General features: G+C 39.1%; 1 protein-coding gene across 1 annotated transcript; it reads left to right on the top strand.

Annotated features, from left to right (window-relative positions):
* Nucleotides 1–845: 845 nt before the first annotated feature.
* Nucleotides 846–24,780, top strand: LOC125232449 (intraflagellar transport protein 46 homolog). Its single transcript, XM_048138106.1, has 8 exons — nt 846–1,354; nt 1,431–1,542; nt 4,004–4,160; nt 14,875–15,041; nt 16,658–16,758; nt 19,736–19,848; nt 21,052–21,172; nt 24,603–24,780. The coding sequence occupies exons 1-8, from the start codon at nt 1,085–1,087 to the stop codon at nt 24,750–24,752; spliced, it is 1,191 nt and encodes a 396-aa protein (XP_047994063.1). The 5' UTR covers nt 846–1,084; the 3' UTR covers nt 24,753–24,780.
* The last annotated feature ends 1,901 nt before the right edge of the window (nt 24,781–26,681 follow it).

The following is a 26,681-nucleotide window of genomic DNA, read 5'->3' as shown; positions in this document are numbered from 1 at the left end:
TACATCTAAATCAAATTTTCCTCCAGAATTTAAGACTGCAAATTGTGATAAAAACTCAATTGGATATAATTCGAAGTGTGTTCCATTTTGTAGCTATTTGTTTAGTTCGTGTATACGACGTAAATAAATAATTATGTAGTACTTTTGAATGTTAGAATGATGTGTCTAACACATTTTGTACTATGCTGGACATAATGAAAATGTGTTTACTGTGTCAATTAATTGAATATTCTTCCGTTTCAGTTAGTCTTTCGTAGGTATTATATATTGTGAATAGTGTATATTTTTGCATGGTTAGCTGTATTTTTATAATCTTAAAATATTTATGTCTAGAGAACATATTTTTGCGGCAGTTTAATCGTGAAATTCATCTTGATGCCTAATCAACATATTTTTGTAAATCTGTACTGAAGATGCTGTTTCCACACAATTTTTATAGACATTTTGAGTGTTATGTTAGCGTTATCGGATCTCTAATTAATTATGCTAGTATATTTTTTATATGATTATGACTTGTTAACAGTTTTCCATATGTTTCGAAATATTTTTAGAAAAGAAAATTGTAAAGGTTAGTTATTAAAGTTCTTGACTTTTTAAATAATTGTTTCACTTCCATGTAATTAGACCCTAATATTTTTTCATTTGAAATGGAGTTGTAAATAGGACAACCGGATAATTGATAGTTGAGAAAAACAGTCTTTGAACTTTCGAAACAACCCATTCATGCCGGATATCGGACCGATATCCCATACATTACAGGCGCCACCTTGGATTGTTTCTATTGAAATCCTTCCGACTTCCGATGTCGGATCGGATAATGTGAAAACGGACTTAGCTGTAGCTAGCAAAGTTGTCAATCACTTAATGCGTTCAATACTCTTGTTTTATGAATACGGCTATAAAAACAAATGTCATATTTTAGAACAGTATGTATGTGATATGCCGACACCAGCAGTACCATGCCGTGCCAAGCTAACATCAGCAGGTCATTATTTTTCACAAAAACTCCTACTTTGCGGGGGCAACGCTCGGCTCTTTTTGCCCAAGAGCTCGACCGGGGAGGTTCGCTCGTGCGCGCGTTGCCATGGCAATGAGGGACAAACACTGTCAAACGTATCACGAGGAGAGCGAAGTTGTCAGCGATCCTGTGCGGGTTATGTATGACGAAACGGTGGAGGTCGACGCTAGGGAAATCGAAAGTCCTTCTAGCTCTGACGAGGAGGTGGTCAAAGCGGCCATGTCCAAGTTTAACCCACCGGCGCGCCACACGGCACGACACGATTTCGATTCTGAAAGCGAAAGCGATTCGGACCCTGAGAACGAGAACTTCTTAAACAATATCAAGAGAGATGCGGTAAGATGATACCTTTAATTATATGTGAGATTGTTTGTTATCTAATTATCCGTTTATGGCCGATTGTGTAATGCAGAGTCCGGAACCGAAGGCGCCCGAGAAAGCTGAGCTATCGAAGCAATCTTCGAAGGATGAGAGCGTCAAAGGCAGGTCGGCGACCAAACGAGCGGATTCTTCGGAAAATTCAGGTACGAGAACACCCAACCCAATCGTTTCGATGCAAGAATAGTCTCGATTTTGCTATAGATTAGTCTTAAGGTTAATTGATTTAATTGTCATAAATTATTATGTAGTTAGCTATTTCCTTCAGTTGCCTACGTAGTTCGCAGTTTCTAAATGAAAAAAAAAGAAAATGAAAATGAAATATTTATTTTTCAAGTAGGTTATTTTTCTAGGTTTCCTGTTGATATGGAAATATTGAAAAGTCCGTAGTCTTATGAGAGTTTATTGACACCTATTTTATACTTTTTGCTTTACCATATTAAATGGTAATAAATAAATATAATATTACTTGAATGTTTATACGTTTAATGAGAACATATATTATTATGTAGTTGATGTTGTGCGTTTTCACATTACCCGATCCGATATCGGAAGTAGGCAGGATTTCAGGAAAAAATCGAAGATGGCGGCGTATACATATGTGATATCGGTCGGACATCCGATATCGGATCGGATAAATGTGAAAACGCACTTATACATTTTTGTTTTATCTAGCGTTTTCCATGACTACTGCAGTGCGTTGAATGAGCTGATATGTGTGTGAGACGCGATTAATCCTATTTGGTCACATCCTTTGTCCTTTACTAAGTACCTAAATCAGAATTTAAATTGAGCACAGTACGTAGGTGTATAAAGATATTGGCAAAAAACTTACCGTTATTAACTTTAATATTGGCTGCCAAAAATGCATTGTGTTTTTGATTGGCTTTTCATATCGGTTGCCAAAATCTCGACACACTAATTAATTTAGGTACCAATACCAACTTTATAATTATAACATCAACTATATGGCAGATGCAGTGCCAAAAGATTTTCTTTCGTATTTTAATGGAAACGGTACCTACGTTTCAGTCGTCAGTCTCAGTACAAGGCGTACTAACACTGTCTGACTAGCATGACAAATACGAACGTTTCCGTAAAAATACGAATGAAATGCTTTACGCACTACATCTGTATATTCGTAGCTAGTTTAGCACAGTGGTGGGCAAACTTTTCACTTGGGGCCAAAATATGATGGAATTTTATAGGCGTGCCAGATTTCTACCAAAAAAGCACTTACTGTGCTGGCCATATCATATTTTGAATGCCTGGTGGCAAACCGGATATAATCCTTTCGCGGGCCGTACTTTGCCTACCACTGGTTTAGCATAATGCATGTGTCAATCATAAATGACTGCAATGCTGTGAAAATGTCGTATCTGACCATAGAATCGATATCGATTTTAAACGTACACTGGCCTTATTGTTTCGTATTTAGTAGATACTTTCATTGTGCAGTGCGTTTTTATGTCTGGTTTAAGTTAGTATATACACGTAATTATTTTATTAATCATTCCTTATGGCCTAGTGATACTTCAACGTGGTGCGTTGGAGGCAGAAGTATTAATTGATAGACATATTCATATTCAATACAATTTGCATTTAAAGATTGGTCTCTGTGAAGTGAATACGTACCTCCACGGGAACTTTTGTTAGGTACCTGAAATCCAATAAACTGTAGAGTGCGTGTGATTGATAACTATATGACAATCCTAAACATACTGAAAAAACTGCTAATATAAAATGGAAAAACCCTCCACAGGTACTTACCTACATTTTTCAACGCCATCTTTTTATCGACAAAATTATTTTTTACCATTATAAGTGTGTCATAGGGAGAAGTCGGTCTGGCTTTCACGTTTGGGCTGTTTAAACTAAAGATCAGTGTTTATTTAGAGTTCATACGTTCGCCACTAATCGTGAGTAACAGGTAGCAAAAGTATGATCTCGCAAAAACACCTGTGACGAGTAAAATGGTCAAATGTGAAGCCCAAACACACTTCTTCTTATACCACACGTATTACCTACCGTTGAACCTTTTTTATTTTAAACACTATCAGCAGGGTTAGCACATGATTTGCGCAAGAGTATGTCGCTGCGAGATGTTCCTCCGTTCTAAGTGTAATAAGGACGGGTAGTCCTATCTCGCGGCGCTAATCATGTGCTAACGCTGCAATAGTTATTTGTTTTACAAGGGGGCAAAGTTGTATTTTAACGCCGAGTTTGGAATTGAAAAACGAGCAAGTGAAAGGATTCTATAGTTGAAGCTAGTGGTTCGAGAATAGAATCCTGAACTTGCGAGTTTTTTAACACACGAGAAGTAAAACACATTTGCACACAAAACTTTTCCCCTCACTATAGCGAGGAAACTACAACGCAAAAAATGCGTTTATCACAGTTTCCAAAAGTTCCACAGGTGGTAAATCATCTTTATTACTAGATTCACCTACTTTTATAAATTTTAAAGCAGTTAATTTGACTTTAATAGGTCAAATTACTTTACCCACTAGTGGATAAAATGCGTTTTTACCCGCTGGTATTAAAGGCAGAACACGTGTTTCCGAGCTAGTGAGGGGAAAAGTAATATACCATTTTGATTTGATGTAGAGAGCGACAGTGCAGAACTGGGGTTAGACCGGCCGTTAGCGAGCGGCCGGAAGCGGGCGGGCGTGGTGATACCGGCGGAGGGCGCCTATGACCCCAAGCAGTACCAGGACCTCAAGGTGCCCGCGGATATGGAGAACATCTTCCAGTACATCATGAAGTGAGTCATTTTATCTGCCTTGGAAACGGTTTTTTTTTGTCGTGGTGCGAAGGATACGGGCGAGCCTTGCTCATGTGCATATCTGCCGCTATCGGTGTTCTCTTAGGGCCAGTTGCATTATTTGCATTAACCACATTTGACAGACACATCATCGTCACGCAGCGCAGCAGACGCGCGTCTATGGAACTTCCCATACAATAAAATTTAACGAACGCTTTAACGATGACAGACGGTTTGATGCAACCGGCCCTTCGTCGCTTTGTAATATATTGTACTTAACATTCACGGGGTGATATGGAGTGGTGCTATTGATGCCGGCACCACAGGGCACGGTAAAAAGGGTTAGAATCATTCTATGACTCCTCCCTTTCCATAAACTCCATAAGAACATCGAAAAGAGGAAAACGTGGAAATATAGGCTATGGGAAAAGTCTCGCCAGTTTAAAATTTTTAATATTTGTTTCGCCCAAAGCTAAGATTTTTTCTGTTGTCAAACTTTGAGAGCGATGTCATTTGTGTAGGCACAGTATAATAAAGAGCACTATCGTACAGTATAGCCACTCCCGCTCCCCGCTGAAAGTGCTGCCCACCCCCTCTCGGTTACCTTACAGTTACCGCCTGTCAAAAACGTGAACAGTCGACCTGTCATATTTCACTCAGTACAAGCATAGTACGCGTTCACCTACACAAGTTTAGACTGTGTGCTAGGAACGCGCCTCTTTCATATATTTGATCGCCAGTGTCCGAGGTGTGGTGTAGGTAAGCTAAGCTTCCCAAACGAGGTATACCTACTCAGAAATGTTCCTTTTAGTAGGCATCCGTTTTCATAACAGTGCACGGCCATAAATAATTTACAGACTTTGCAATATAACGATAAAAATAAAATTAATGCAACGCACATTTTCTTTCAACTGCAATTTAACTTTTTACCGTTTATTAGCGAAATAGCTGAAGCGTGCCAGAACAAGGCCGCTACATATTCAGTAGTCTATTATAGATGCGTTTATAGCACTTTATTATCTGAACGCATGGTTAGAAGCCGATACGGCGATACCGCTTTGTGATGGTAGAAAGACAGATGGGACTTGCTTAGTTGATTTATTATAGACTAGCTTTTGCCCGCGGCTTCGCTCGTGTTAGAAAGAGACAAAAAGTAGCCTATGTCACTCTCCATCCCTTCAACTGTCTCCACTTAAAAAATCACGCCAATTCGTCGCTCCGAACAACGCACCGGAAGTAGCGAGCACCCGCGCCCCTTAGTAGTAAAGTTCAGTCGGCGCAGCACTCGTGACCAGTTTCTCAAGCTTGCGAAGTCCAAGCGACTCACAACGACAGATATTAGTCTTGAAGGACCGGCGAGAAGAATATTTTTTAACGACCGACTCACTCGTGAGCAGAGACTTTTATTTCGGGAATGCCGGACTCAACTTAAGGAGAAAGCGGGCTTTAAGTTTTGTTGGACTACGGGTGGACAGATATTCGTCAGAAAATGTGAAGGAAAGGGTAAAGAAGCAGCGGCTATCAGCATCAGATCTCAGTCAGACATTACACGCATACTCAGCGAGGCGAGTAGAGACGGCACAGAAGTTGAAACAGCTAATTGAATTTACTAATATTTATTTTTCACGTAGACTGCATGTTATAGTAGTTATGTTCTTGTTTTTTGTTAATTATCGATATGCTAACTTGTATAATATTACCCCACTCCACACTATACAGCACTTGTCAAAAGAACCCATTCCATCTTCACACTCTACATACACGTCACGAACCAGAGGATTTCGTATATCTAATCGGCAGGGGAGATATAGTCAAACTCCTCCTCGCATAATTTTTGATAACGGGTAAGGATAGAATAAGCTTGATAGAGGATCTCGACTCGGATGACTCACCCTGCCACTACGTCGAATACCCGGAACTATGCAAGGCTACCATCACTAATGGTAAGTATAATCTATATGTACTTACTCTGAACATACGAAGCATAGAGCGAAATTTTGATAACTTTTTATTATTTTTACATAGATTTGACATAGAGTTTGATGTTCTGGTGCTCACTGAATGCTGGCTTCAAGAGGAATCGTTAGTGCCTCAGATCACTGGATATCAATCTTTCAGAACACATAGATACATTAACAGAGCAGGGGGCGTTGTAATATATGTAAAAAACAAGTGGGTGGTACAAATTTCAGAACCGACATTTGTAGAGGCAAACTGCCTTCAGGTGATCGTCAAAAACCAATTTGCACTCTTAGGCATATACAGGTCTCCCTCATTTACGGACATTTCGTCATTTAATAATAGTTTGGCGTCAACGACTCAGTCAATTAAAACCACCACTAACATTATCGTGGCTGGTGATATTAATATTAATTCACTCCCTGATAACATTTCACCTTCGGCAGCAAATTACCTCTGTCTAGTCGCAGAAATTAACCTGAAACAGATAGTCAACAAACCCACACGCGGAAACGCCTGTCTAGATCATATATTAGTGTCATCACAACTGGAATCTGAGTCAGTTGTATGCCAATCGGATATCTCGGATCATGACACAGTAATTGCAGCTATTCGGTTAAACACAAGACAACCACCGAAAAAAAAACGTGTAACTACCTCTATTGACATTTCTGCGGCTGAGTCGGACTTAAAAAATACTGATTGGGACAATATTACCCGTGCCACCACAGTTGATGATGCGGTTGCCGCTTTTGATGAAGTTCTAACAGATCTAATTAAAAAACACACAAAACAAGTCCCCGTCAGCCGTTCTAAATTTACCATCAAACCCTGGATGACACCTGGTCTCATCAGATGTTCCAGACACAGAGGGATCGTCTCCATACAAGAAGTAAACGTTTCCCAAATGACATCATTCTGAAACAGACTTACACTCGTTACAAAAACTTTTATAACAACTTACTTAAAAAACTAAAACATAATTACGAGTCTGCAGAACTTGAGAAAAACAAATCTAATACTAAAAAACTTTGGGATACAATCAAAACGATAGCGCAAACAAAAAAGTCTAAACAAGGTTCACATGCTCTCATTCAAATCGGAGACTCGATAACGGCCTCTCTTGCCAAATGTAACGATTATTTCTCGGGCGTAGGGCGTTGTTTAGCAAATAGTATTCTCACAGCCACCAACAACACTGAAGAACATCTTGCTGCTAAAGTTGTCATAGACAGAAGCCCCTTAGACTCAATGTTCCTCACCCCTACTGTCGAAGCCGAGGTTGAGTCTGTAATCAATTCTTTAAAGCCAAATAGTGCGCCAGGTGCTGACGGTATCACCAACAAGTTTGTGAAGGCAGTCAAAGCTCACATCATTATGCCACTCACTTATATATTTAATTTGAGCCTTTCCACGGGCAAGTTTCCAAGTAGATGGAAAGAAGCGGCCATAATTCCAATACACAAAGTGGGAGATAAGTCGGATCCTAGTAATTTCCGGCCAATTTCTCTACTGGGAGTGTTCTCCAAAATTCTTGAGAAACTGGTAAACAGGCGCCTCGTTGGTTTTATGGAGAAGAACAGTCTCCTTTCGGAGTCTCAATACGGATTCCGCGCAAATAAATCTACTGAGGAGGCGGTGTCGCACATGGTTAATCTAGTCTCCCAGCACTTAGATGCTAACAACCCCTGTCTTGGTGTATTTCTAGACTTGGCCAAGGCCTTTGACACCGTCTCCATTCCTATTCTTCTCAGGAAATTGGAACTCTGTGGTATTAGAGGAATTACATTGGAGTGGTTTAGATCCTACCTCTCAGATCGGACTCAACGCGTATCGGTCGATCAGCATATTAGTAGTCCCTTAACAATAACTTACGGCGTCCCCCAGGGTAGCATACTAGGTCCAGCTCTGTTCATCATTTATGTTAATGATTTAGCCAACGCCAACCTACAGAACGCTGATATTTTTTGTTATGCTGACGACACAGCCATTATATTCCATGGGAACACTTGGGAGCAGACCTTCCAGTATGCCGAAAGTGGACTAAAACTGGTCTCTAGATGGTTGCAGGACAATCTATTGACTCTTAATCTGACCAAAACAAAATACATTTGTTTTCATAAGACAAAAGCCTCGGCTCCGGCTCAGTGTCTTGGAATTAAAGTACACAGCTGCGTAAACCTAGATCCACGATCTATTTCATGTTCCTGTGTCAACATCAGCCGAACCCCCCATATCAAATACCTCGGAGTGGTCATAGACGAGAAACTTGATTTCAGAGAGCATGTCAACACAACAGCAAACCGGGTCCGAAAACTAATTTATGTTTTCAGAAATTTACGCAATGCTGCGGGGATAGATTTACTGCGATCAGTATATGTAAGCATATGCCAATCCCTGCTGACTTATTGTATTTCCACCTGGGGAGGGGCTTGTAAAACCAACATGATAACTCTCGAAAGAGCCCAAAGAGCAGTCTTGAAGACTATACTAAAGAAAGGTATCAGGTATCCAACTATTAATGTATACAGAGACATGAACGTCCTCAACGTGCGTGCATTATTCATTCTGCGTGCTACCCTAAAGACGCACACAGAGGTTCTGAGGTCTCCCATTTATACTACACTGCTTGAAAAGCGAATCTTTAAAGTCCCCTTGCCTCAGTCGGTATCCGTGTTTGCCAAAAGATTTAGCTCGCACCTACATCCGTTTATCTACAATAAAGTAAGCAGCAAGGTAAACACTAGAACCCTCACTGTCAAAGAACTGAAAACTACGCTTCATGAATGGCTAGGCAATTTAACGTACAACGAAACCGAAAGCCTTCTGAAAGGAAATTAGTCTGGTTCTAACGCTCTCACTCACATGCACAGACACACACACACACACACACACACACACACACACACACACACACACACTCACACACACACACGCACATACACGCACACACACGCGCGCGCGCACACACACACACACACACACACACACACACACACACACACACACACACACACACACACACACACACACTCATAAACGCGAATTCACACCCACACTTGTCCTGTAATAAATACCTAAACTAAATAGTTAGTTTTTAGTTTTAACTTAGAACTTAGATATTATATAAGTCAATCTATTCTCTTTTTGTAGCAATTCGCGCCTGTAATGGTAACTCGGTTGTAATTTGATTTCCTACGGGACAGGCATTGCCTAGTGTAGGAATCACGCCAACTATTGGTAAGGCACAAAGGGTTTGCTTTTCAAATTCAAAGTTCTGTAATTAAAGTCTGTGTATATTGTATATGAATTTGTAAAGTTGAATAAATATGTTTATGTTTATGTTTATGTTTATGTTTATGTTTTGCCGTGAAAGATGGATATGGATTTATCCAACGCGCAACAACGCATGTGATGATTGCGATGCGACTCTTAGTCTTATCATACCTACTCTTATAATTTCATTCTACAAAGGCGCCGAGATTTTTAAAATTAAATCGGTCGTTTCACTCGATCGGGTTAAACGTTATTCACTTATAATATCTCACTATGGTTGCCGTAATATGAGGCCAAGACAGTGTCGCAAGAACTTTGATAAAACTTTTAAGTGACTGTAATTACGAGTATGTACCTACCTACTTTAATCAGTTATACTCCGTACCGTATTAATAAGTATACTATTCATGTATTAATAATAAACATATCTTCCAACGCTGCCCACTCCACTCATACCCCGGGCCTGCTGAAGATCTGAACATCGTGACACCGGACCTGGTTGCCTGGCTTAGCAACCTCAAGGCTACACTCTGATTGCTTTTAGATATAATTTGCCATAAGATTAAATAAATAAATAATTAATAATCAAGTTTCCAACCATGTAGTGTGTATAGTCGCCATCAAATACCAGTGGTCATACTGGTTATAAATATATAGGCACGCCTCTATTACCACGGCGTTAGGAGTGTTCAGATATTTAGGAGCACCACGGAAGCTCTGATATATCTGATGGCGACTGTAAGTCCGTTTTCACATTATCCGATCCGATATCGGATGTCGGAAGGATTTCAATAGAAAAAATCAAAGATGGCGCCTGTAATGTATGGGATATCGGTCGACATCCGATATCAGATCGGATAATGTGAAAACGCGAAAACTTATCAAGCATTTTTTGAACAATATGTAAGTAGAAATTCTAAGTGGGCCATTTTTTTCAAAGTTGTCCACCCCACTTTTTTTTGGATTTGGAAATTTTATGTGGTTTCCACTCAGATTCGTGAGCTCTATTAATCCGAATAGGAGAAAAAAAGTGTCCTAAGGTTTTTTCCCATTCCGTTACCATCTTTATACATTTTGTATGGCGGCAATGGAATGGAAGTTTTGAAAAATGTATGGAAATCTTGGAACATTTTTTTTCTCCTATCAGGATCAAATCAAAAGACCTCGCGATTCTGAGTATAAATCGCTAAAAAAATACCCATGTTACAAAAAAAGTGGGGTGGACAACTTTGAAAAAAAAAAATGGCCCAAGTACAATGAATGCCGTTATAACCTCGAATATTCACCCAAAAATGCTAAACATCTTGCAGACTCGTCTCCTGAAACCGAGTCATCGTTCGTTGACATTGGCTTAAAAATGTTTTCCGTTCCGACTTTGTTGATATCGAACACTGCCTAGCAGAAACGAAGTAAAGCATGTGAGTTCCATATGCAGTTATAACCTTTTTCTTTTAAAGCGGCTTTGAGCTACATAAACAATCGCCTACTTATAACGTAGGCATTTTGTTTTGAGATTGAAAATAAAATTCAAAACATCTCGTTTCATCTTCTGAGTCATTTGCAGTCATAATCACAAGTATTTTTGCGTTTAAGGCACGCCACAGCCAGTCTTAAAAATTCATATAATCTTAAAAAAGATTTGTATGCAACCTGCCAGTTCAATTTGAAAATTCTGTCAGTTTGAACTGGCAGGTTGTATACAAATCCTTTTTAAGATTATGAATTTTTAAGACGTGTGGCCACACCTCGGACACTGGCGATCAAATATATTGAAAGGGGCGCATTCCTAGCACACAGTCTTAGCTCGTGTAGGTGAACGCGTACTATGCTTGTATGAGTGAAATATGACAGGTCGACTGTTTGTATTTTTGACAGCCGGTAACTGTGTGGTAACCGAGAGGGGGTGGGCGGCACTTTCAGCGGGGAGCGGGAGTGGCCATACTGTACGATGTCGATAGTACTCATTATACTGTGGTGTGGCGTGCCTAACTCGAAACAATGTAATAGCGCACCGCAAAAGTGCATACATTAATACCCTTGGTTGATAAACAACTGATTTCCTATTGATAATGAGTAAGAACTATCTTCTGTCGTTGTTTCGTAACAAGATTTCAGGGTCTTACTTCCTCAACAATTCTTAAACAGCAATTCCCGTCAACTTTGTACATAGCCACGTCAGCAAATTTTAATTGATCCTATTTTGTTACCAACATTTAGTAATACAGTGAAACCTGGATAAGTGAGACTTCAAGGGACGACAAAATTTATCTCACTTAAAGAGGTATTCCACTTATTCAGGGTCTCAGTTAGATAGGTATAATACAAAGTTTTTCTCACTTACAGAGGGTATCACTAATAGAGGCCAGAATAGAGGGATGTGTCAGTTATAGAGGTGATAAGGTGTTTTTCATATAGTTATTATTAGTTGCATGCTAAAAGAAAAGGTAAATAAGCCTTGTCTTTAAATAATATAATTTAATGTCATTGTGTCATAGAAATATTATATTATGAAAGTTATATTTTTTTTATAATTTTTATGTTACAAATCGAAATTTTAGTTTTAATTATTTAAAATAACCAAGAAAACCCTTAAACTCACCTAAACACAAAGAATCAATTGCGTAATTTACAGATGGGCTAAGAATTATTAAAAATATGGAAATAGATTTTCAATAAAGTCCAAGTTACAGAGGTCATAGATCGACTGTATCTCAGATACAGAGGTAAATTTCTATAAAATTCTTAACAAACAATTAAGTGAATATACATTTCAAATTATAGTCTCAGTAACAGAGGTAAAATACACACTCTGTCTCATTAATAGAGGGAAATGTGACTAAAAAATCGAAAAGGCTAATCTCAGTTATAGAGGTCAGTTTTGTCTCACTAACAGAGGTAAATAGGTGCGAAAGTGTCGGGACCGCACCTTGGGTCCCAGCTAAAGAGGTTTCTCACTTATCCAGGTCCCACTTAACCAGGTTTCACTGTATAATTCGACTTTCGTAAGATATATACAGGATAATTGTTATAATTAAGAAAATATAGATACTAGAGAACCTTAATGACGAAATAAAACTTAATAAAATCTCAATTCATCAACAAAATCTTGGTAACAAAATAGGAATTAATAAAAACAAATTTAACTTTTCCCTTAATTTTTGTACAAAGTTGACGGGAATTGCTGACATATAAATTAAAGTACTAAGAGTGGCACTGAAACTAGAACAGTTTCATGTACTCTGCCTACCCCTTTTGCGAATACAGGCGTGAGTTTATGTATGACTGTATGTATAAAAGTGCTACATCATTTCTAACTTCATATCATTGCAACGCATTGACCGCCCGCGCACTGTCGCTCCACTGACCGCGACTAAAATTAGACCGTGTGCTCAATGGGATACAGTTTAAATTTAATTGAACTAATTAACGACTGTGTAGGTTGACTGTCACAGTTAAATCATCGGTCAGGATTTCGATAATCCAAATTCTAAACGAACTTAGTGAATGAACATGCCAAATGAAAAATGACAAATTACACTGCCTACGTTGCGGATTTAAGAATATTGGTCTGAATAAATAAAATAACAATAGATCTCTTCAATATACTAGTATTCTACCTACCTAGTTTAGAAACAAAGTATTTCGCAGATACTTTTTTGAATCAGTGTGCGTAGCCGAATGCACAAACGCTCACGAAACGCTCACGATAATATCTCTTTCGTAGCTATCTATCTCTATCGCTCTTGTGTATTGGCGCGACAGAGCCAGACTACATTTCTGCGGGGTTTCGCATCGCAGAAATGCCATACGGCTACGGGCGCAGATGTAGGTATTTTAGTTACGCCATTTCATGAGACTAATTGTACGATAATGACGTCCAAAATGAGCGGAATTCGAACCAAAAGGAGTGATTTTGATCTAATAACCTAAGCACAAAATTAAAATTTTGAAAAAACCTCCGACCGCGACATAGTAGACCGATTTTCATGAAACATGGCTAAGAACACTCCCGACTAACTCAGCTTTCAGACAAAAAGATTAAATCGGTTCATCCGTTCGGGAGCTACGATGCCACAGACAGACACACACACAGACAGACAAGTCAAACTTATAACACCCCGTCGTTTTTGCGTTGGGGGTTAAAAACCACTACCGTTAATGCGTACTGGTTTTCTTTTTAGGTGTTCAGCCTTGCTGGTTCTAACCAGTAGATGATCAAATGCTGCAATTTTTAGGGTTCCGTAGTCAACTAGGAACCCTTATAGTTTCGCCATGTCTGTCTGTCCGTCCGTCCGTCCGTCCGTCCGTCCGTCCGTCCGCGGATAATCTCAGTAACCGTTAGCACTAGAAAGCTGAAATTTGGTACCAATATGTATATCAATCACGCCAACAAAGTGCGAAAACAAAAAGTGGAAAAAAATGTTTTATTAGGGTACCCCCTACATGTAAAGTAGGGGCTGATATTTTTTTTCATTCCAACCCCAACGTGTGATATATTGTTGGATAGGTATTTAAAAATGAATAAGGGTTTGCTAAGATTGTTTTTTGATAATATTAATATTTTCGGAAATAATCGCTCCTAAAGGAAAAAAAAGTGCGTCCCCCCTCTAACTTTTGAACCATATGTTTAAAAAATATGAAAAAAATCACAAAAGTAGAACTTTATAAGGACTTCCTAGGAAAATTATTTTGAACTTGATAGGTTCAGTAGTTTTTGAGAAAAAAACGGAAAACTACGGAACCCTACACTGAGCGTGGCCCGACACGCTCTTGGCCGGTTTTTATTTGAATTTACAGTCAAACTACTGGATATAATTACTATATGTACTTGACTACTCATTTGTCGACGTAGTCACTTTGTCAGCCCTGTCGCACGGCATGAATTATTGGATTCATTTTAACTGTAGACTTTCAACAAGGTCGACAGAAGATTAACTGCCAAATGTTTCATTAATACATTTTGATTCTATTTTCTATTACTTAAATATTACGGTTAAATGTAGACAGATTCATTCAAGTTGACGTGAATCAATTTGAACATTTTGAACGATAGTGCAGGAGGTACCTATGTAGGTGCCCAAAAATGTACTTATATAAAAATGTAGGTAGATCACTTTAGTGGATACCTATACCTAATGTGTCAATAAAATATGGTAGGTATCCTACACATACTTAGTACACATGACAAATACAATTTGACTAGGTACAGTCAAGTGCAAAAATATGTATCGAAAGAATCGTCCCATAAATATGCTACTATGCTCTTATTATACACCAAACTAAGGTGCTATGTAAGATGACCCATGTTTTTACATTTGACTGTACTTATTATTTATACGTTATTGGCAATTTTACGTAACAATAGTATTTCTTTTTAAACTACGCCATGACTGCCATGCCATACCTACAAATGTGCTATGAAGGCATACATTGTCCATTTAAAATACTTAATTTTACTAACACATGACCTTGTCATCAGATATACGCCTCAGAAAATCGACATCGAGTTCAAACTGCAACCCTTTGTACCGGAGTACGTCCCAGCGGTAGGGGATATAGACGCGTTCCTCAAAGTGACGACGCCCGCGCGGGGCGTCAACGGCAAGCCGCTCGACGAACAGTTCTTAGAACATATCGATAACCTGGGTGAGTCACTTGTTACAATTACATAGTAGGAGATATAGATACATTTTCAAGAAGACTATAAATGCGGTGAACAGCTCGATGGACAGTTCTTATACTAAGCCAAATCATGATTTGGCGGCGTTTCACGATATGCCTAGGAATCACGTGATCTGGCGGATTCTTCGTTCGGCCGCCGACATATAGATAACCTGGGCGAGTTGCTTGTTACAATCATACAATCCACAGAGTAACAACAGCAGCTCTGCGAAAACTTCTGAAAACAGATCGGAAACCTACGTGAGTCACTTTATTAGCTAATCTAATGTATCACCTACTAGGTAATAGGTAATAGGTATATACTTACATGCATTTTTCAAAGTATCAATTCCTGTGCGGGGCTTGCGTGGTGACGAGTAGCCCGGCGAACAGTTCTTAGAGCTCAAACTGAAACTTATTGAAGTAGCATGGGTAATTGGAAAATCATAGCGTGCTTAGCTGCTTTCTGAACGGTTCCAAGAACATAATATATATTGATTGACGACCTGAGGAAGCCTGTTTCAACAGACGACGTTAGATATATTCTTTTCGTCATCATTATTAATGAATCGCTCAGAAAACTTTTATAATCGTACGAATATATTGACAAGAAGTTGAATCTAACCATGTGTTAGGTACTAAACGTACTAAGAGCGTTTTCACATTATCCGATTCGATATCGGATGTCGGATCGATATCCCATCATTCCTGGCGCCATTTTGGATTTTTCCCATTGAAATCCTTCCGACATCCGATATCGAATCGGATAATGTGGAAAAGGACTAAGAGTTCTTAATGCATACATACATACATACAATCACGCCTGTATCCCATGAAGGGGTAGGCAGAGCACATGAAACTACTCAAGTTTCAATGCCACTCCAGCCAGTTCTTAATGATTCACGGTTATGTCCATTGGACTTATATTGACAGGGATATAGACCGTGATTACCTTTTTGATTTTTCGAGATCCTGATATTTCAATGCAGTTACATGTTAATCACGGTCTATATCCCGGTCAATATAAGTCTGAACTATGTAGAGATGGGCCGAATACGAATATTCGGCCGAACATTCGGTTCAGCTGTTACCGAACCGAACATTCGGCCGAATATTCGGTTCCACTATATTTAATACCTGGCTTAGAGTTAAAAACTATTCAATATTTGGTAATGGGTACTAACTAAGGCTCTTAATGTTCCTATAATTTAGTGCATAAGAACTTTTTGATTTTTGTTTCTTAAGCTACGTTATTTTTACTTTTTACATAATTATTGTAGGGATTTATATTTAACGCAATTTTAACCCCCTTTGGTCCTTAGAATCCTGAAATAGGATGTTATTATCCCATGAATTACGAAACAACTTGCGATATTTATTTACTTTGTTTATTCGGTAAATATTCCGCAATGTAACCGAACTATTCGGCCGAATACGAACATTGAATAACTTGCCGAATATGCCGAATACCGAATATTTACCGAAAATTCGGCCCATCTCTAGTCTGAACCTACTAAATTCAATTACTTTGACAAGTTCTACTGTAAAGTTACTTCCTTCAATATTCGTCAATAACTCTTTCTTCTCGTCAATAATTCCAGGTCTAACGGTGCTGGATGAGCCGGCAGCTGAGCAAAGCGAGTCAGCGTTATTGCACCTGCAACTGCGGGCCTTATCTAAAACCAGCGCCAAACCTACCGTGGTGAGTCCTTATTTAGGGTCCCCCCCACATCTAGCGTCTCGCGAGCGTAGCGTCGAGCCAACTGTATGGCAAAGCCTGAAGCCGCGTCTTTTTCTATACATGCCCGACGCTACGCTCGCGAGACGCTGGATGTGTGGGGGCCCCTACTGACAAGTTTTTAAAATCGACAATACTTCGTAACGAATGTACATACCCTAATTTTACTTTCATGTATTTGAGAGTTAAGCTAATGTGATTAATTCGAAAATGTGGCGAGTTCTCGTTAGTTTAGACCAAAGACATATATAACTCCGTATAGACAGATAAAGTCTAAGAGAAAAACGTACCTCAGTACCATATAGAAAAAGGCACGGTGACCTAGATGGCATTACACCTTTGGGGTCACGCTCAGCTAGATGGCGCTAATATTAATATTTGTCATTTTTAAACATATCAAGCTAAGAATATGGGCCAATTTGTCAAAACTGAGGTTCAAAAGTTTTAAGCCTGTGTCAAGAGATGGCAGTCTATGCACTGTGATTACACATTTTACTTCGACAGTAACTCTCTATAATACTCGATCCTCTTTGGTTTAGACCATCATAACTCCGGTGTAACATTGTGGTAGGTACTCCGTAATTTTGAATACATACAAGTAGGTGTCGGTAGAATACTACTCGCAAAGGAATGGGCGAATGTGATAGGTGAAATATTTATAGTGTACCTTCGAAATGGAGCACGAATTTCAAAATCCCTCTAGCGTTAATATTATGTTATGTTACATGATATGTTGTTTGCGTGCCACTTTTGTACCGATACCTACATATACATAACGCTATGATATTCTGTTCCCGATGCGGTGAGCGCGGCGAGATGAGCGGAACGGCTATCGAGTTACACGTCGCGTTGAAAGCCTGTCAGTGTCAGTGTTGACTTGTGCTCCAATTCTCAAATCCGTTTGCGATATACGCTAGAGTGTACGGAATACCATGCCTCTAGTTATGAGGAGACATGGACAAAAATGTATTTGGATACTAGCCTGTTTGACACATTTTGCTACGCTGCACATTTTAGTATTGAGTAAATAAGTATAGGTTAGTAAACAAGTATAAGTTAGGAGTAAACAGTCTGACCAAAAAGATTATAAATTAAAAAAGTTGCAACATCGGAGTGTCCTTTTTTCTCACACATATTGATTTGAAAGGGATGACACTACAAAGTTGGCACTTCTTAGTTTTTACTCTTTTTGGTCAGACTGTACTTGCATATTATCCAATTGGAAATAGCGTATAACTTGATTTTTTAAAAACAGGTCTTATCTCTTACTTATCAACACTTTTCATTCGGAAACAAATCATAACATTTTCGGACGCCCTGCCCTAACAATCGCGTGCGGTGTGTGTGTGGCAGGCATCAGCACCCATCTCATCCAATGGGTATCGTATAAAGCGATTAAGCGAAAACTGATGCCGGCAGATATGCACATGACGGCTCAGCCACGACATTGGTCTAAGCGTGACAGCGGTGAGCGGCGGCCATACATTGGAGCGAGACACAGCGATGGGACTTTTCATTCGCACGTATGGCTGCCGCTGACGCGCTTAGACCGATGTCGTGGCTGGGCCGTAACCCATGCTCGCGCGTATCATTAGCATTAGCACGGTCCTTGCTCACGGAGGGGATCAAGCGTTTCTGATCCCCCTCCTCATGCGGGTGTCCTGGCCGTAAGTAACAACAAATCGATCCCAGCGCGCTCTCATGAACGGCAAAAAAGGTGAAACGCCGGAGTGTTTAGTGGGTAAGGCCAAGTATCCCCCCTCTAGCTAAGGGAGGGAAAAAAACTGAAACGGCGAGTCCCACCACACATCGTGCGTAACTGCATTTCCACTCCGTAAAAAAAGTGTCCTTGCTCACGAGACCAGTGCACGCGCAAAAATAAACAAAACGGTTTTTAACCCCCGACGCAAAAACGACGGTTTGACGTGTTTGTCTGTGTGTCTGTCTGTTTGTCTGTCTGTCTGTGGCATCGTAAACGGATGAACCGATTTAGATTTAGTTATTTTTGTCTGAAAGCTGAGTTAGTCGGGAGTGTTCGTAGCCATGTTTCATGAAAATCGGTCTACTATGTGGCGGTCGGGGGTTTTTCAAAATTTTAATTTTGTGGTTAGGTTTTTTGAGTTCGTAATCTACGAGCAACTCTAAAGTGTAATTCTGTAATGTGCCAGCGTAGGCCTGTATTGTTAAATGATCCGGGGCGCATAAATTGGAATAAATGCTTATTAAACTGTTTCTCTGCGTTACATTGACACCAGTAACAAGATGCGTCTGATTTAAATTGAAAACTTATATCGCAGAGCAATAGAGTTTCTATAGCAGGATAATAAAAAAGTTTTCTGGAACAGACCCTTTATCCTTTTGACAAAGAGGTTCTAGCCGAAAAAATGCTTTTGTGTTTATATATTAGGTTCAGAGCGCTAAATTTTAAAATACACTTAGATCGTCATAATCTTAAGATTACCTATTCCGGCTCTTTACCACAACTTATCTTAGATAGAAATCTGTAGTATTTATAATTTTGAGAGATGGAATAGGCTAGTTTATTCCTACTAGTCAAATCAGCTTCTTTTTATGAACTGTCAAAACGAATTGCTAATATGGAATTACTAGGAAATACTGAGAAGTGACGTCACGGTCAATTCATTTACTTTATAGCTTTCTCTTTGACTTATTAAATAGAAATTATGTTTAAAAATAACTACTGTCCATATTTTTCTTCTAATTATGTGATGCTTTATTTCGTGCACTGCATAAAATATTTTATTTTAAGTATAGGAAACTAGCCTATTTATGGTAAATATTTGACACTCCCGAAACAATGCCTCGCGCGTAAAACATCCGTGCACATGCGGACATTTGCCTTGCCCGAGCCAATTTGCGCGGCAAGATGAATTGGATGGATTTTTACTATAAACTTTATTTAAATTTATCTCTATTTCAGGTTACAAAGAAACTGGAGAATGCGGAGAAGAACGGCAAAGCACTCGATCGCTGGATCAAAGACGTAAGCGAGTTGCATCGGGCCAAGCCGCCGCCCACCGTCGCCTACTCACGGTAAATACTGCCAGTCACTCGGTACCTACTCGTGAGGATGACAGGATATGGCTGATATTACTCTATAATAGAAATATGATCATAGACAATATGTCGTCCTTTTTATAAATAAATAAATAAAGGGGACACCTTACAGCCTTACACAGATCAACTTAGCCCCAAACTAAGCAAAGCTTGAACTATGGGTGCTAAGCGACGATATTATGTATATCTTAAATACGGGTGTGTCAACTTTTTCTTGCCTGTTATTGCCTTGATTACGGTCCCCTGAGTCACGCTGGTTTTTAATAGGATAATGAACTGTGACTGTAGGTACACTAACCCCTTTACTCATAAAACTAAAGTTATCAAGCCGATAAAGTTTGTTTGTCCTTTTCCGACGCACTGGTGTGATAGAAAGGGACAAACGAACTTTATCAGCGATTACTTTAGTGAACTGTGAATGTTTATGAATAAGGGGGTTAGTTCAAGCTGTAGTCCCAAATGTCCCAATCCGAAAGCAACATCTTTTCTACCTAACAATACATAATCCCACACCGGGGCAAACGACGCAACGGAGCCACGCTGTGACGTCATCGCCCAAATCAATTGTTTAATTTTATTTTTAATTTTGTTCTCTTTATTTTCTCTCTTTTTTGTTATCTAAGTTTCGTGACGCATTGGTTTTACTGTAATGTCATGTAAACATGTTTTTACTAATAAATAAATAAAAATAATATACAGCGTGTGTATTCCATACGGGCGAATATTTGAATAACGATTAGTATTGGACCTAAGGAGCCTAACTACATGGTTTTTTTATTGAATAGATGAGATATTTTTTTTCATACATAATAATTCAGCACGCAATGTATTACGTCCACATCAATTAGCGTACCTACCTAAACGTCATTACGACATGACGTTTAAATATCATGTCGAGTTAATATGGACGGCGTACATTGCTGCTTGGTCAGATTTAAAAAAATAATTACTTTTAATTAATAACACTTTTTAATAAAATGATTATCCTATATGATTCGTATGATTAGATACTATAACTGAATACATTATTCGCCCGTATGGAATCTACACGCTGTATATTTTAAATTCATTATACGCGATCTAATCCGTTTCCATAGTTTTATTTCATGAGTAACTATCGCGGTAACCGAAGACAATATTAAATACATAATATTTATATAATTAATTCGTTTTTTTCAGCAAAATGCCGGACATCGACACTCTCATGGAGGAATGGCCGGACAGCGTGGAGCGAGCGCTCAACACGGTGGGCTTCCCGCCTGCCAGCCTCGACTGCACGCTGTCGCAGTACGCGGAACTGGTACCTATTATTTTATTATTTTATTTTATTCGGAAAACCAACAGCTTAAATATCTAAAACTAAGTTAGCAAAAATGTGTATCTGAAAAGCCAATTACAGGTTCCCACAGATAGGATGTGAAGGTAATTTACAGGCTAGCACAAAACAACAACAACAACATACAATCACGCCTGTATCCCATAAAGGGGTAGGCAAAACACATGAAACAATCAGAGATTAATGAGATAGCAGCGTCAGGACATGCCACGGAAAAATAATGAGGTATTGATTTGATACATATTAAACTTATTAAAAACGAGACCTACCTTAGTCTTCTGCTGGCGGGGGAGCAAAGAAACTAGATACTATAAGGTTCTTTACTAATGCGGGTTTCATTAGGTGCAGATCCAAATGATCATTGTTATGACACAGCTCATTCAGCGACCTCGCTGCTCGGATAAAGTATGAATTTTTACGATAGTTGGTTTTGGTCGGTGGAAGAGACAAAGGTCGGTAATGTCTAGTGGCCTCTGTACACATATGGCCAACGGTTTCACCAACCCCCTTGGCCAAACGTGTAGAGGGCTACTTGGCCGTAAGTTGGCAGTTGGCGCTTGCGCTTGCCGGCCAACCGATTGGTGTCGGTTTTTTGTCCACACATCAAAGGATCTTGGCGCCAATAGCCAACTGCGTTTACACGTTGGCGCTTCATTCGGTTGGTCGTCAGCCGTCAGAGAGGACAGTAGTGAGATATTTACGAAAATAATAAGTTTATCTATGCCAATAATAGTGTAGATCTTAGGAAATAAAATAACCTTACAAATGTTTAATGTATTTCCTAAAAAAGATAAATGTTCTTATCAGAATATTCAAAAAATTGTTAATATATCAAATAATTTAATTTTACTACGGGGTTATTATTTTTTAATCAAATTTTGCTGACAACGTAAAAGACCTAGAATTTCCTAGCCTTTTCCATTCCACGTCCATCTTTCATGAAGAGCCAATGCCAAGTGACTGGTTCGCCAATGTGTAAGGCTCTTATCTTGGCCAAGGGGTTTCACAAAGGGTTGGTGGAACCGTTGGCCATATGTGTACAGCGGCCATAGAGGTAACAGCTCTAGCTTTATTAACTCTTTGTTCTTAGGTAAGAAAATATTTGATACTAGCTTGTGCCCGCGGCTTCGCTCGCGTTAGAAAGAGACAAAAATAGCCTATGTCACTCTCCATCCCTTCAACTATCATCACTTAAGAAATCACGTCAATTCGTCGCTCCGATTTGCCGTGAAAGACGGACAAACAAACACACACACTTTCCCATTTATAATATTAGTATGGATGAATGAAACCTTCAAATCAAGAGTGAACAGGCATCTTCTGGGCGAACTCACTCCATCGTAGGCTTAAACAAAGGATACTATAGACTAGACAGCCAAATAATAATACCACTACCGAACGAGATGGTCACATACAAATTATAATAAGAGTGACAGAGAGCAAAATGTTATTGTTTGTCTTTGTCATAGTTTCACTTTTCCGCCGCTGCCACAAACGAGTTTGTGGCAAACAATAACCCTTTACCGCATATTGTTCCACATTTGGCCGTTATAAATTCTACTCTACTGACAACTGTTATAGTTCAAATTTGAACAAATATTGTATACGTCACATGCGGTAAGAGATATGTACGTGACGTCAAGCTTATTATCCGCCCAGATTACGTAGGTTGTTTATGGTAAACTGTCAGCCATTTTTAAAGTACTTCTTAATTTCGCTCCATTATTCTATATCTGTCCCTTACGGATGTACGCTTACGTCAAATCTATAGTATTCTTCATCTGAGATCGTAGGCCACGTCTTTGCCTTTGGCTAGTCTGTGGCCAAGAGTAAGCCCATTGAAAAAAAAAACGCTATTAGAGCAGCTTGCAACCCAACTGCACCTTGTTTGATCCTCTACAGATTACAGTCTGACTGCAGTCCGCTTGTATAAGCCCTAACGCCTTGATATATAGGCGCATTGTAGACCAGACCAAGGGTGGTGCTATAGTATCTTGCCTTAAGGGACCATCCACACTCATAAGACGCATGTCTTGCGGCGCGCAACGGATGTCTCCGCCACGCTGCCTGAATGTAATTCAAAAAACGTCTCCTCAGTACATTTTGTATAGGAAGGACGTAAGACGCGCCCCAGGTGGCGTAGCGGCGGCGTGGCGGAGACGTCCGTTGCGCGCCGCGAGACACGCGACGCCTAAGTGGGGACGCTGCCTAAGGCTGACATAAAGTTACTTGGCCGTAGGTAAGGCCTTGAAAATACCCCAGTCCAATGGCGAGAGAAAGCCCCCAGCCAAGTACTCAACATTTTGTCATGTCTTTTAAGTACACGGCAGATGACACTCTCGCTACTGAACTTTGCATAAGTGATCAAGGCATTCTTAGCGATAAGTAGTCGATAAATATTTGAAAAAAAAAAAATTTTTTTTTCTAGTAGAGGGCGCCACAAGTTCTCATAATAAATTCCATATATAAAAGAATACAACGACCTATGCCGCTGTGACCCGGGAGGCCGGAAGTTTACAGGCATATGCTGCGACTGTTGATTACGCTGGTTCTATTCCAGCCCCGGGCACAGGTCTTGGTCACTTTTTCATGCGTGGAGTTTATTTCAGTTTTATTTATATCATAGAGGAATAAGTAAGGGAGAGTTGTAATCTCCATACATCAGTAAATGCGGGTTATTTGTATAGGCATAGTTAAGTGACATCTAGCGACAATCACGCGTCAAATAGCGTGAATTATCAGTACCACTACTCGATACTAGGTGTCAAGTGTGTCTCGTCTGCCAAAAATTTAATATTAGAACAGTTCACAACTTATATTACAAGCAGAAGGAGTTGAATACAGAACACCGATTAATACTGTTGTAATATTAGCTAAAAATTGGTGAGCATTAGACTTTTCGTTCGTCGCGACATCTATTGACAAGTAGTAGTACTGATAATTTACGCTAGTTGACGCGTGATTGTCACTAGATGTCACTTAACTATGCCTATGCAAATAACCCGCATTTGGGCCATTTTTTTCAAAGTTGTCCCACCCCACTGTTTTTTTGGATTTGGAAATCTTTATGTGGTTTCCACTCAGAATCGCGAGCTCTTTCAATCCTAATGGGTGAAAAGTGTCCCAAGGTTTTCCCATTCCGTTACCATTTTTTCATACATTTTGTATGGCGGTAACGGAATGGAAGGTCTGAAAAATGTATGGAATACTTAGGACATTTTTTTTCTGCTATCAGGATTGAAAGACCTCGCGATTCTGAGTATGAATCGCGTAAAAAATACCCATGTTACAATAAAAGTGGGGTGGACAACTTTGAAAAAAAAATGGCCCATTTACTGAGTTACAACTTTCCCCTTATTCCTCCATGTTTATATGAATATAATATTATTTGCAGGTGTGCGGCATGTTCGATATCCCCGTGGCTGGCGACACGCTGCAGGCTCGCGTACAAGCGTTGCACCTCCTGTTCAGTCTGTACACGTGTGTCAAGAACTCGCAACTTTACGCTGAGCGGCAAAAGGAAGAGAAAGAGAGTGTAGGATAAGTTACGCTTAATAAACTTGTTTGTTATATTTTGTGTTATAATTCCCAACATTTCAGTAACCTTTATTCTAGCGAACAAAAGATAGCCCGCGTAAATAAAAGAGACATGGCTATGTTTATAGTTACTCGCCCAGCGGTGAGCTATCAATATCGCCGTGTCTCTTTTATTTGCACGCCTATCTTTTGTGTTCGTTTTTATAGCCGATAGCTTCAGACTTATCAAATAGAAATTATGTTTAAACATAACTACTGTCCATATTTTTCTTCGAATTATATGGTACTTTGTTTCGTGCACTGCATAAAATATTTTTCACCACATGACCACACCAACGGGTAAAGGCTTACTTTGCTATTCGAAAACAGCAAAATTGCATTTTATCCACAAGAGAGCAAAGTAAATTTCATACAAATTTTAACTTGATGTCGATTTATTTTACGGTATTAATTTATCACGCAGGATTTACTTATTATGTCATTTATCATTCATTTTTATTTTTAAACTAGTGCTGTGGCAGAGTCTGTCATTTCGATTCATATGACATTTCAGTAAGTTGACGGAAATCGTAATATTTGTTTAAGCGCCTCCTTGTGCATAGGGCCTAATCGTTTCAACCAATTCGAAATTAATCGTTAGATTTGGCAAACGATACGTCTTAGCCACATCGCAACATACTTCAAAACAAATGTGTCAAAAATGTGAACTTACAAATCCGGGACAATAAAGCTTTGTTCTTTTCATCCGTGATGATCTGTAAGGTTGAAGATGAAACAACAATTACTTTGGCAATTACGTTTATTTCCAATTTCGTTACAATGTTCTAAATAAAAATATACACTATATTTTTATGTTGCATTAATACTAGCGTTTTAAACAATACCGAATTGCGATATCTAAACACTTGATTAACAATTATTTAGACTCCTTTATTTCAAATGAAATTCACCATTTACAGAAAAAAACAGCAGTACAGACTAGAATCTATATTATCATTTAAACACATTCAAAATATCACATACACTGTGGCTATAACAAATTATATGTATTGCCATTCTTTCATGAATCAAAATATAAAACATTAATATATTAAATACCGAGGACAATCAAGTAAGAAATTTACCACATTAAGGTAGACCGAAGCAAATCGGATCACTAAGAAAAATTGTTCGATATCTGAAATTTTGAGCTCATATGAGTACCTTAAATTTGACCTACGATTCTTAGTCTACGACGTCAGTTAATAATATTTATTATCTATATTTTTTTAATATTTTGAATATTAACAGATTTTCAGTCTGCTTCGATTCGCGAACCCTACATGTGATTTGATGCTTTCTTGTAACTGTCCAAGGTATATTTTTCCACTGCACAAACCAGAAAGGGGCGAAAGTTGACGCTTTCCAGCCAGCGGGCAGAAAATATAAAGGAATCGCTGCAAATCTTGAGCCTCGAAAAACTGATAAAGGAGTCCAAAAGTTAACTGTACATAGTATACTACGGTATTGGCAGATTAACGCATTACCATGAGCGTGGACGGCAAATCGTATCTGATCCTGTCACTAAGTTACGCTTTGGCCCAAATCTAATTTAAAAAGAAGTTGGTGGACTATTCATACTGCAAACTAACCGCAAAGTGCAATTGCTAAGTTCAGGTAAAATTCTCATATCTTACCTCAAACTAGCGTTTTCACGTTATCCGATCCAATATCGGATATATTTAGGAAGGATGTAAAGGGCAAAAATCAAAGATGACGCCTTACCCAGAAGATTTCTGTTACATTTTTTTACATCAATATTATAAGTGGACCAAAGTGTACTTACTAGGTGTATCATCACTAAATTGAACTACGGGGCGGTCTATATATCACGTGACGATGAAAGGGTTGATGATCCAATGTCACTGAATTTCGACGTGATCTCATGATCTTATAC

The sequence above is a fragment of the Leguminivora glycinivorella genome, chromosome 13, assembly GCF_023078275.1.
Source record: "Leguminivora glycinivorella isolate SPB_JAAS2020 chromosome 13, LegGlyc_1.1, whole genome shotgun sequence".
NCBI lineage: Eukaryota > Metazoa > Arthropoda > Insecta > Lepidoptera > Tortricidae > Leguminivora > Leguminivora glycinivorella.
The sequence above is the reverse complement of the archived record's forward strand: the minus strand, read 5'-3'. Positions and strand labels throughout refer to the sequence as shown.